The sequence below is a fragment of the Corythoichthys intestinalis genome, chromosome 4, assembly GCF_030265065.1.
Source record: "Corythoichthys intestinalis isolate RoL2023-P3 chromosome 4, ASM3026506v1, whole genome shotgun sequence".
In the NCBI taxonomy this organism is placed as follows: domain Eukaryota; kingdom Metazoa; phylum Chordata; class Actinopteri; order Syngnathiformes; family Syngnathidae; genus Corythoichthys; species Corythoichthys intestinalis.
In genome coordinates, this window is record NC_080398.1 from 36316832 (window position 1) to 36330239 (window position 13408).

General features: G+C 41.0%; 1 protein-coding gene across 4 annotated transcripts in view; it reads right to left on the reverse strand.

The window, feature by feature from the left end:
• Nucleotides 1-10529: 10529 nt before the first annotated feature.
• The window catches only part of eva1ba (eva-1 homolog Ba (C. elegans)), a 39686-nt gene continuing 36807 nt past the window's right edge, over nt 10530-13408 (reverse strand). For 3 of the 4 annotated variants that reach the window (XM_057834985.1, XM_057834986.1, XM_057834987.1), the window contains one exon: nt 10531-12866. In XM_057834985.1, coding sequence (XP_057690968.1) covers nt 12415-12866 — 452 coding nt within the window. In that variant the 3' untranslated portion in view covers nt 10531-12414. Of the gene's footprint in view, nt 12867-13408 lie in introns of all 4 variants that reach the window. The other variant, XM_057834988.1, reaches the window with a different exon arrangement.

Below are 13408 nucleotides of genomic sequence, written 5' to 3' on the forward strand. Positions count from 1 at the left end.
CAAACAATCTTACCTTGTGGCCATCTTGTCTTGCCTCCTTTGTGGTGCATTATGGGTGAGAATAGCTTTATTAAGAAAATAAAAAACACTGTGATTATGAATGGACCATGCATGCTTGGACTTAGAGCTGCAACGATTAATCGATTAGCTCGAGTTATTCGATTATTTAAAAAAAAAAAAAAAAAAAAAAAAAAAAAGCTTCCAATTAAATTTTGCTGCTTCAAGTATTCGTTTAATTAGAGAGGCGTAATGGTTTGTTTTGAAAGTGTTTGCATTTAATTTTATTGATTTGAATGGATACACTGCCCTCTAGTGGCAACAACAAATACCACACAAGTCATTTAACATGGTTGAATCCAGTTGCTCCCTGTTGAGAGCAATATTTTGTTTGAGCCAATTTTTTTTTTTAATGCATTAATAATTTAGTACCATACCATACCATATCATTATCTACTGCTTGCTCCGAGGTCGGGTCGCGGAGGCAGCAACTTTAGCAGGGAAGCCCAGACTTCCTTCTCCCCAGCCACTTCAACCAGCTCCTCCGGTGGGATCCCAAGGCGTTCCCGAGACATAGTCTCTCCAGCGTGTCCTGGGTCGTCCGCGGGGCCTCCCGCCGGTGGGACATCCCCGGAACACCTCTCCAGGGAGGCATCAAGGAAGCATCCGAAACAGATGCCCGAGCCACCTCAGCTGGCTCCTCTCAACACGGAGTAGCGGCTCGACGCCGAGTCCCTCCCAGATGACCGAGTTTCTCACCCTATCTCTAAGGGAGAGCCCGGACACCCTGCGGAGAAAACTCATTTCGGCCGCTTGTATACGGGATCTTGTTCTTTCAGCCACAACCCACAGCTCGTGACCATCGGTGAGGGTAGGAACCAGGGGTCGCGTTAACCGAATATTTTCCGTCGTTGACCGTTTTTTTAAAACGGTGACGGAAAAAACTGAAGTCCATCCGTCATTTTGACAGGTTGCAATTCACACCCCAGACCACAGGGTGGCGAGTGAGCATATTAATTAGCTATTGTCTCTCTTGATGCATGACGTCGTTGGCCTTACTCGGAAAAATGTCAAGGCAACTGAGTGTTTGCCTGGCACGGCCAGACTGTTCTCCCTGTATTTTTCAAATACTGAGAGAAAAGTCTGGGACACAGCCTCTCGAGTAGCTACAAAATCAATCGACAAATCAGATTTATTTATTTGCGTGACGTGTTCTTCACGAGCAACGTCACTCTTGCGCGCCGAAAGTCGTCTCTACAACAACACGGTTGGCGGGAGAGCCGAGAATATGTTCCAATCCGCGGTAAATTCAGTTTTAAATGAGCTAAAACACATCGACACGAGACATTGACAACAGTCTGTCTCGCGCTAGCCATGTTGAATAAACTCCGTTCTCCTCGTATGTTTACTTCCACGCGCAAGTCCCTCGTCCTGCCCTCGTCGCTTTGCTAACGGCACGTCTGCCCGTTGCTGATTGGTGCACTCCGCTGTTTGCCTCTTGTTAAGCTTGTTCGGACAGAATATTAATTAAAAATGAATGAAAACTAAATACTATTGAATATGTCATTATTATCATTTTAAAAATGTAAGTGACGGGTAAAAATAGATTATGACCGGATTTTTATGACACTGTCAATCAAAATGACAGACAACGAAAAAGTCTAGCGCAACCTCTGGTAGGAACGTAGATCGACAGGTAAATCGAGAGCTTTGCCTTTCGGCTCAGCTCCTTCTTCACCACTACGGACCGGTGCAGAGTCCGCATTACTGCAAACGCAGCACTGATCCGCCTGTCGATCTCCTGCTCCCTCCTACCCTCGCTCGTGAACAAGACCCCAAGATACTTGAACTCCTCCACTTGGGGCAGGATCTCATCCCCGACCCGGAGAGGGCACCCCACCCTTTTCCGACTGAGGACCATGGTCTCGGATTTGGAGGTGCTGATCTTCATCCCAACTGCTTCACACTCTGCTGCGAACCGCTCCAGTGAGAGTTTGAGGTCATGGCCTGATGAAGCCAACAGCACCACATCCTCTGCAAAAAGCAGAGATGCAATGCTGAGGTCACCAAACCGTACCCCTTCAACGCTTTGGCTGCACCTACAAATTCTGTCCATAAAAATTATGAACAGAATCGGTGACAAAGGGCAGCCTTGGCGGAGTCCAACCCTCACTGGGAACGAATTCGACTTACTGCCGGCAATGCGGACCAAACTCTGACACCGGTGGTACAGGGACCGAACAGCCCTTACCAAGGGGCTCGGTACCCCGTACTCCTGGAGCACCCCTACAGGACTCCCCGAGGCACACGGTCGAACGCCTTCTCCAGATCCACATAACACATGAAGACTGGTTGGGCGAACTCCCATGCACCCTCGAGGAGGGTAATAATTTATAGGTATATTTAGCCTTTTTTTGTGGGAATATGTGTTTGAACGATTTGAGAGCAATGGGGAAAAAAAAAAAAAAATGTTAGCATTTTATGGCATTTAGTCTAGAAGACCTTTGACTATGCAAGTTAGCCAATTGTTCTTTTGTTGCACTTAGATCCTTATATATTCTTTTTTTTTTTTTTTTAAATACCCTTTGATGCTAAGCTTAGGTATTTAATTTTTTTTTTAATGATATTGCAATTCTGCATAGTTTGAAGAAACTATCGGGAATTTTATTTTTTATTCTCATATAATGCTCTTTTGAAAGTGCAATTATAAAAAGCCTTTGTTTTAAATCTCCTAAAATTTATTCTGCAATGCATTAAATGTTCCTAATCACAGTAGTCGATTATTCGAACTAGTTGATTGATTAATCAACTACTAAAATAATCTACAGCAGGCATGACCAAAGTCCGGCCCGGGGGCCAAATGCGGCCCGTGGTCAAATTTCATCCGGCCCCCAGCCTCTGTCATAAAATCAATAACATCTGGCCCGCACACATACAGTGCCTTGCAAAAGTATTCGGCCCCCTTGAATCTTGCAACCTTTCGCCACATTTCAGGCTTCAAACATAAAGATATGAAATTTAATTTTTTTGTCAAGAATCAACAACAAGTGGGACACAATTGTGAAGTGGAACAACATTTAGTGGATAATTTAAACTTTTTTAACAAATAAAAAACTGAAAAGTGGGGCGTGCAATATTATTCGGCCCCTTTACTTTCAGTGCAGCAAACTCACTCCAGAAGTTGAGTGAGGATCTCTGAATGATCCAATGTTGTCCTAAATGACCGATGATGATAAATAGAATCCACCATAACACCTGTGTGTAATCAAGTCTCCGTATAAATGCACCTGCTCTGTGATAGTCTCAGGGTTCTGTTTAACCCTTGAGAGTCGAAGGACGCGCCGGCGCGTCCTCAGCGCACGTCGTCTTTGAAGCGCCCTCACGTTTTAATTATGTCACCCACATGCCGTTGGTTGGTCTCATTTTAAAGTGCGGAAGTTGCGGTTTACTCTCGTTATTATTTGAAGTCAATCGACCAACTAGAACGTGAGATATTGTCATTTAAGTTTTATAGTTTTATTGTCCTCTCAAAAAACATTAAAACGCTGCATGGATCATTTGTTTATGTCTATATTTCCATCATTTCTAGTCCTTTTTTCAAAACGGAAGCTCCATTAAAAAAAAAAACCCAAATCAAACGAACCCTTTAGAAGTCACAGTGGAAGCACAAAATGCGTTTTTTTTTTAATAAATATAACTGCGGTGCGAGGTTCAACCGAACGAGAGGGAGGAGTGTTCTGAAGCAGCGAGGTGGCGAGCGACGGCCAGTTGGATACTGCTGGATCGAGCAGCGACTTTGTGTGACTTTGAAAATGAACGGAAAACTAAATTTAGCGCAAGCAATTGTGCTTCTAATCAACTTGGGGAAGAGGATGGTCCAAATTCGTCATCATCGTCTTCTTCGGAAGAGTCCTCGAGTGAAGATAGTGACGGATTTGAACACGTGGGTGACGCCATCGACGAGCAGAGGTAAACCAACTCACTCTTTTTTTTCATGCTGAAAACGTTTCTTTTGAAAGTTTCTTTTGATATTGCAAGACAAAGTTAATTTTGATGCAATATAAGTGTGTGTTTGTGTATATAATAATAAAATGTGCATATCAGATCAAAGTCGTACGTGCACTGTGGGTATCCCAGGCAGGAATTTATAATTTGTGGTGTTCTTCTTTCTATATGAAGATTAGGGATGTAGCACATATTCAGCTATGGTATTCTTTCTATTGTCATACATATAGATTTCCATTATTATTTATTGCTGTATATATTTTTATTTTATACTTTATTATTTTCATAAATACTGACTTATTTTCATGTACATTTATAGTGACAATGAAAGTAAAGTGAAATGAAAATGGAAGGGTGGAAAGAGGACCGACACCCCATGGAAGTGTGAGCTGTGTGATGTAGCCGTGTCTAATTCCAGGACGAAACTGCTTTTCGGAGTGGCATGACTGAAAAAAAATTAACTTGTTTATTGTAAATATTTTTGAAAATGCTTTTTTTCCCCCAATGTTATATATATATTTTTTTCCCACATCAATCTTCTCAATTTGTGTATATAAATGTGTGTTCAAGAAGCTTGATTGTGTGTACATAGTTTTCATCAGGCGATGGGCCGCAATACCTAAACTCATAAAGAGATGGCCTCTAAACACTTTTTGTGTTAGATGGTATATATTTTTTCACTGTTCTTCACTGTTAGGTCTGCTGTATATAACCTGTTTTGACTGGAGCATGTATAAAGGCAAAAAACGCCTATGGCTATACCTGTTGTTTATGTTGAATTGTCAAATATAAGACTATTTATTCTAATTTTTTTTGGTTGAATGTTCATCCTAACATGTTGAATAAATATTACAAAGTTTCAAAACGGTTCGTTACGCATGTTTGGTTGTCAATTGGACATCAATATTAAAAATTTTGACAAAACGATTTTGGAATTTTTGGTCTTTTTGGGCCCAAAATGATGATTTATAATTGATCAGTGAAGGAAACAACAATTTGGACATGAAGTTCAAGGTGTCACAAAAAAAGGGACCAAACCAGGCCATCGTAACCAATTCTTTCTTTGAAATATAAAGGCAACTTCAAAGGCATGCAAAATCAGACAAAATAGGCCCAGACCTTAAAGGGTTAAAGTGCAGAGAGCATTATGAAAACCAAGGAACACACCAGGCAGGTCCGAGATACTGTTGTGGAGAAGTTTAAAGCCGGATTTGGATACAAAAAGATTTCCCAAGCTTTAAACATCTCAAGGAGCACTGTGCAAGCCATCATATTGAAATGGAAGGAGCATCGGACCACTGCAAATCTACCAAGACCTGGCCGTCCTTCCAAACTTTCTTCTCAAACAAGGAGAAAACTGATCAGAGATGCAGCCAAGAGGCCCATGATCACTCTGGATGAACTGCAGAGATCTACAGCTGAGGTGGGAGAGTCTGTCCATAGGACAACAATCAGTCGTACACTGCACAAATCTGGCCTTTATGGAAGAGTGGCAAGAAGAAAGCCATTTCTCAAAGATATCCATAAAAAGTCTCGTTTAAAGTTTGCCACAAGCCACCTGGGAGACACACCAAACATGTGGAAGAAGGTGCTCTGGTCAGATGAAACCAAAATTGAACTTTTTGGCCACAATGCAAAACGATATGTTTGGCGTAAAAGCAACACAGCTCATCACCCTGAACACACCATCCCCACTGTCAAACGTGGTGGTGGCAGCATCATGGTTTGGGCCTGCTTTTCTTCAGAAGGGACAGGGAAGATGGTTAAAATTGACGGGAAGATGGATGCAGCCAAATACAGGAACATTCTGGAAGAAAACCTCTTGGTATCTGCACAAGACCTGAGACTGGGACGGAGATTTATCTTCCAACAGGACAATGATCCAAAACATAAAGCCAAACCTACAATGGAATGGTTCAAAAATAAACGTATCCAGGTGTTAGAATGGCCAAGTCAAAGTCCAGACCTGAATCCAATCGAGAATCTGTGGAAAGAGCTGAAGACTGCTGTTCACAAACACTCTCCATCCAACCTCACTGAGCTCGAGCTGTTTTGCAAGGAAGAATGGGCAAGAATGTCAGTCTCTCGATGTGCAAAACTGATAGCAACATTCCCCAAGCGACTTGCAGCTGTAATTGGAGCAAAAGGTGGCGCTACAAAGTATTAACGCAAGGGGGCCGAATAACATTGCACGCCCCACTTTTCAGTTTTTTATTTGTTAAAAAAGTTTAAATTATCCAATAAACTTTGTTCCACTTCACGATTGTGTCCCACTTGTTGTTGATTCTTGACAAAAAATTAAAATTTTATATCTTTATGTTTGAAGCCTGAAATGTGGCGAAAGGTTGCAAGGTTCAAGGGGGCCGAATACTTTTGCAAGGCACTGTACATAATAAATTGGTCAGCAGTAGTGCCACCAGCATATGAAGTAGCTCACACACTAAATGCTGCTCCTCATTTACCCACTAAAAGGCAGCAGCACTCTAAGCAACATTACTCCGTGTGACCCTTTACTCCCAATTTTCTAAAATTGCGACAATCAACAAAAAAAGTTGACTGCGACGGCCAACGCCTTAAGGATAGGTGGAAATTGGACTATTTCTTCACTAAAATACGCAAAAACTACTGTCTGCCTTATTTACAAAGAGACAGTCACTGTTTTTAAAGAGTTCAATGTGATGCGGTATTACCAAACAAGACACGCTGCCCTGTACGACAAGATTACAGGGAAGATATGCAGCGAGAAATTGAAGCAACTTGAAGATAGTTTAATTTCACAGCAGCAGTATTTCGCAAGAGTCGAAAGAGAACGCTACAAGGCTAGTTGCGAGATTGTTGAAATTATTAATTAAAAAAAATAATGAAGAAAATGTGACACACAGAATGGCTTGCTAAAATTTGCTTAAATACTGTATAGTGTTCTTTGTAAAGGTCGTCAGACAAGGTCGGCCCCCCACATTTTTACCACACCAAATCTGGCCCCCTTTGCAAAAAGTTTGGACACCCCCGATCTACAGTATAGCTTCAGCCCTACTTGGTCTAGAGATTTTCCTTGAATATTTTTCCATACAATGTAAGAAACCATTACCAACAACTTAATCTGCTAAATTATATACTTTTAAACAAATGTATATATTTTTGAATATTTATTATTCTCTATTGAGGTGAAAACGTCAAACATTTTGATGGATACAATACAGTAATGACTCTAAAATCAGTTGGAAAAAAAAAAAAATTCCTATTTTGGTAACAAATCGTGGACAGGGCCACATACTAGACTTAACCATCTTTCAACAAAAAATATTTCAGGTTTTTATGACTACATGCCTAAAATATTCAAATATTGTAAATAGTTTAGGTTGGCTTTATGAGAATCACTCATGTGAGCTGCGGATATTTTCCTCCAATTGGGGTCACTATCTTTAGGTTTTACCATAATAACTTAGAATGAACAGGTAGTCCCCAGGTAACGATGTATTCGACTTACACGTTTTTGACTTTTCGACGCCGTAGTCTTGTCCGCCATTTTGTCTGCAGTCGTTTTTTTATAGGTACAGTAATAGTCAAATAAACAGTACCTTGTTATACCTCACAATATCTTATTTTTTTTTACTTTACTTTATTAATAATACGTAATCTGTCACTAAACGTGAAGTTGTTCAGCTTTACAGACAGCAAACAAGGCAATTGTGCTTTTTGAAGCTTTTTACTTCTTTCACTTCTGACAATTTGTAAAGCTGTAACACACATATGTACACTTATGTTCAAAACAACACGCATTTTAACAACAAAACACTTGACACAAAACAATTGGTGTTCAAACGTTCATCTAGCCTTATTAATATGTATGTTGAGTAGATTAAATTAGCCTAATTTGCCTAACAAAAATCTGCTATCTTAAATGCTAATCCTAATGTATAAACAAATTTCATAGCAAATCGCTCACACGTAACTCTACAAAACTGTTACTGGTGCACGATAACTATTGGTCCGATTATAGGAATTATCACGTCATCCCAATAATTCCAATAACATTTACAATAGGACCGATAATATGTACTGTTCTGTCTTTACATTTCACACACTAGTATGGGAAATCAGTTGACCATTTGCGGGGCATTGCTCCCACCTGCTGGTCAGAATAATTCACTGCATCTATTTTTTTTTTGTTACAGTAGTTTGGTTCAATCAATTACACATTGTGGTGTCTAGCGGTAGCATTGACAGTCGTGAATGCTTTCTGTTACGTTTCCACCTCGGAAATATATGTAAGTATTTTATGTTTACTATAACATATGGATGTGCAATATATGTTTACTTCTGTGGTGAAGGGTCATATGTACACAACTTCATAAGTTGTGTTATAGAAGCCAGCCAATGCTTTCGTAGCTCAAGCTAGTGTGCTATGCTATACATATAATAGTTATGTGTATTTTGCAGTTTGTTGTATATTGAGTATTGAATATGTGTATTTTTCTGTTGTACTTTCACAATATTAAGTCGAGTGTCTTCCCATAAAAGCAAGAAAAGACAAAGCCTTGTGGTTTATGGAAGTGCATTCATTCTTAGCTGGCTGCCGGGAAGTGCAGAAGTGAAACGCAATGTTTTGTTCATGTCATTATGAAAAATCTGGTGAGATCAAAGGCAAATCTATGTTGAATCCACCACTATTTTTTTTAAACCTCCAGGTGTTCAAAAGCTCAGGTTATACATTTTTAAAATTATATATTTATTATCGGTTATTGATATCGGTATCGGCTTTGAGGAGCAGGAAGTTATCGATATCGGTATCGGTTTCAAAAAATGGATATCGTGCACTACTAAAAACTGTAAACTCAATTACAAATCCATACACAAAAATATATATACTGAAACAACTTACAGCCTTATATGGCCAAACCAGAGCGCAGCTATCCTTTATTCATATCAGAAGTCTGAGTCTGCTTCTCAGTCGTACAAGGCGACAGTCCGGCCGACCCAAAACTGCCACCAGAGGGCACGGTATCCATCATCATTAAACAAAATAAATACTTTTGGACTTTTCTGATAGTTATTTTGTAGGGGTACTTAGAGGGTTAATTCCGACTTACGCAGAAATTCGGGTTACGTCGCCAGCGTAGGAACGGAACTCGTTCGTAACCCGGGGACTACCTGTATATGGCTTTCAAAGGCAGGGCTTGCCCTGGTAAGTGATGCCGAGTGTCAGCAAAGGAAATCGTAGAGTTGGCTAGCAAACCCGTATCTGCCCCTTTTCACAAAATTATGTTTATATTTCCTTGTTCCTTCAATAAAGTGCTCGAAAGCACAAACCGTGTGCCTTAGGATTGTAGAATAGTGGTTAAATTGCTGTAAATACCACAAGGTATTCAGAATACTGAATATTTAGCAAGATTTTCCATTCTCTTTGGCTCCGATATATTGCTTGTAACACCACGTGGAACGTATCCTTGGCGATAAAGCGGCTTCACTTTAATGATTACGTTCAGCATGTCGGCCCTAAAATTGGCAATATTAGACGTTTCGCAGCCCAACAAGTTTGGAGCCCATCTGGCTTACATCTGGAAGCCGTCCCATCCCTAAAACTGCCATGGGAACGTTCTATTTTTAAAACAGAAGCATGTTTTCTCAGGGGCTCTGCGGGGGTTGACGAAAAGGGTCACACACTAAATTTCACCAATGGTTTGCAGATATGAAAATGAATGGTCTCTGTCACTCCCACCACACTGAACATTAGTTGTCTTGTGAGGGAAGGCAGAAAAATGCTGGGAGCTGAGGAAGGGGAGAAAAAAGCCTGAAGTGATAAAAAATAGAAATAATGACAGAGGGCGCCCAGCAGACAAAGAGTAGTTTGTCACAGAAAAACATATCATGTGTGGAACTCCATGTGAATTGACTTCAAGGCCGTTTCTGTGTGTCACTGGGGGGTTATCGAGGACACAAAATGAGACAAAAATGTGTATACGAGCCACCACAGAACCACTAGTATTGTTTAACTTATATTGATACAATGAGAGAATGTATCTTTCCAAATGCACATACCTACCACAATAATTGGCAATTTGGTTGCTTGTCTAGGAGGGAAAATAAAACCCACGCTTTTACTGTGTCTACTTTTGCAGTCATTGTGGTAATTAAACCCATATTTGCAATAAAAACAGAAGAAAATACGTAGGGATGAAAACAGGACTGGCTCCACAAAAAAGGCCAATTAAGGCTAGGCTAGAACAAAGAATTTTGACACAAGTGTGTTGCAAAGAACAGAAAACATTAACAGTATTAGCTTACCTGTCAAGTTGTAAATCCACTTCCGCCCTCACTACGTCATCATTGAAACTGATCATTTCGCCATGACGAATGAACAAAACTATACACTTATAGTTATAACCACACCAACAAGTGTCAATGTAAACATATAAGTAGATAGTTAAGGAAGGGGGGGGGGGGGGGGGGGTCAATTAAAAAAAAAAAAACACCTTCCAGGGTTCCTTACATTCGCGACACTGTTGCTAAGGGTGCAGCCAGCATTACTCATTATTACCGGTAAATGGAAGAGACGACACTATCGCAGCAAGCTGACTTCCTATTGGCTGGCGAGTTTTGATAGACATTAGCTAACAAATAACTTTAAACAAAACCCATTATTTTTGTGTAATGTAACCACATAATTAATTTTCATGGTAAAAATCGCTCAAATGAATTCATATTTATTGAAATGTGTTTGTTTGTTTGAAATGAGAAAAAGAAAAGAAAAATAAACACCAATTTACTGAGACCTTCACTCTGATTGGTTGGTGCCGCCGCAAAACAGGCTTGCTATTGGCTGTTAAGTTACCAAAGGCACGAGGCTCAAGTCAACCATGACTTGTCAATTATGAACACGTTTGCATAATTCTTCCCACATATTTTATTACCATTAAGCATTTGCAATTTTAAAAAGGCACACAGGACATTGAAAACATTTACAGATGACACTTGACTCTGGCAACATTGTTTTGATAAATTCTCTCTACCCAAAAGGCACCATCTGCTGATCCTTTTAGTTTAGCGCTTTAATTTCCTTTTCATTTTAACTTTAATTTAAGTGTAACATTATCCAGCCCGCACTGATTACGTAAGACATTTGTGTTCAAACAATGTCACTTCCTTTATGGGCCCTCCTGCTCCTGTGGGTGTTCACCATCAACACTGTAAAACAGGGGTGCTCAAGTCCAGTCCTCGAGAGCCCCTATCCAGCTTGTTTTCCATTTCTCCCTCCTCCAACACACCTGACTCAAATAATCAGGATCATTATCAGGCTCCTGCCGAGCTTGCTGATGAGCTGATTTGAATTGAATTTATTGAATTTATTGTCATTGTCATCATCATCATCATCAAAATCATAAGGAAAGAAAGAGAAAAGAAAAAAGAAAAGGAAATCATCAGTTTGTTTATCCAAAAGAAAGACAAGATGAAGATAGAAATGACAAGGGAGACGGAAAAGCAGAAGCTTATCGGGAACCCGTCCCCCTGCCACCTAGGTCGCACAAGCAGTATGTTATGTATCAGTCCAGTGATAGTCTAACAAATTTCGTTCAAAGTCATTGATTGCCATGGAGATTTCGGATATAGTAATTTGAGTGTATTGTCTCAGTTCATGTCCAAAAGGTGAAGGGTGGGAAGGAAGGCCTGGGGTGCTTTGGAGGCTCGCATGTGTAGTGTCCCCTGTAGGAGATCGCTCGTCATCATCCCTTGTCCGGTTTAGGAGATTAGTCATCCTCATCCCTGGCCCGGTTGGCCCATTTGATTCAGGTGTGTTCAAGGAGGGAGACATGGAAAACAAGCTGGATTGGGGCTCTCGAGGACCAGACCTGGGCACCCCTGCTGTAAAACCTTCACCCATATAAACTGAACATTAACTACCCAGAAGCAGTAAGGTATAATCGACTTTAGAGCAAAATTTCAGTTTACAAGAGCTAAAAAGTACAACAACAAGTGTGATTGTTTCTAAATGAAAACAGATTTATGCAGGACAGTCCTTCATACATATGTCCTCAACAGGACGCTATTTCTCCTCCCTCATGGAGTTGCACCTGAACACAACAACACACTCCTGTGTGTTTGCGAGTGCTCACTGCACTGTGAGCTGCTAAATGAACTTTAGGTGCTTCATTAAGCAATCTTTGCCAGTTTTATCAAAGTTAACGGCATATAATAGTGCATTTTAGGTTCGTCATGAAATTTCATTCAACGGCCGATTAGTCCTAACGTTTTGTTACATGTGTGCATTTTATGTTGTCGAGCGCCATACTTCAAGTCTCATCAGCTCCAGTACTGCATCGTTTTGGCAATATGGATTCATTAGTCTGTAACAAGACACTTGTTGGTATTATAACATTGCACAACAAGCATACAAGGCTTCAGGCTTGTTGTCTGTTAGTAGTAATGCACTCTTCCGATGGTCCCTGTTCCCGAACCCAAGATGTCTGGTTGTCCGTTTCTCCAGATTTCCCGTATGATACGCTCCCGCTCCTCTAGCCGTTGCGCCCTCTCCAGCTCCTCAGCCGACGTGAACACGTTCAGCGTCCCGTCCGAGTGGTTGCTGTGGTTCCCCACCGGGATCTCTGTGGCCATCGTGGCGGTGTTGGTAGCGAGCAGAAGAGCGGGCGTTTCGACATCCACCCTCTCATCATCCTCTTCCTCGTCGTCGCTGTCCTGGTCCTCGTCGTCCCGTGGTGTTTTTTTCTCGGATGTGGATGAGGCGGCCCCGTTGGAGGTTGTGCGGGTGCGCGGCTTGCAGGAGATTCGGATGAGCAGCAAGCAAAGTGTAAGAACCAGTCCGAAGCAAACACCTAGCACAAAGTACAGGCCGAAGCTCTCCGGGTTGGCTGGAAGAACATGAACAATAGAGAATACAATCGACAAAAGCAAGGTGTTAATTTATGGTAATACATTGGCAGCAGAGGTTACCAGAACTGTACCATTAAAAAAGGGGAAACCATAAAAAGGTGTGTCAAATTAGTAAAAAAAACTACCGCAAACAGGGGCGATCGAAGTCACTCAGTGCAGGGGGTGCTGAGGATCTTACTTTGTTTTTCCCGTCCAGAAATTTGTCAGTATGGCGATTTTTCTCCATACCAGCCATGCAAAATGGCAGTACACACGCATGCTGTTTACTACTGCAAACTACTACTAGGCTACTACAAAGACAGCGTTCTATTTCAATGAAAGTTTGTGTTTGAGTTTTAGTATTGGAAGTAAAAGCGTCCGTGTATTATAATGCAAATACCCGCAGCTAGATGGCGCAATAACACACAAACACATGTTTAACACCCACTTTTCACAACACCCAAATTGCACGTGACTATCCAACAGCGCTCCGCACAGCTACAATTCAAGTTCTCCGTTTAAATCTGCATCTTTTCCTTAC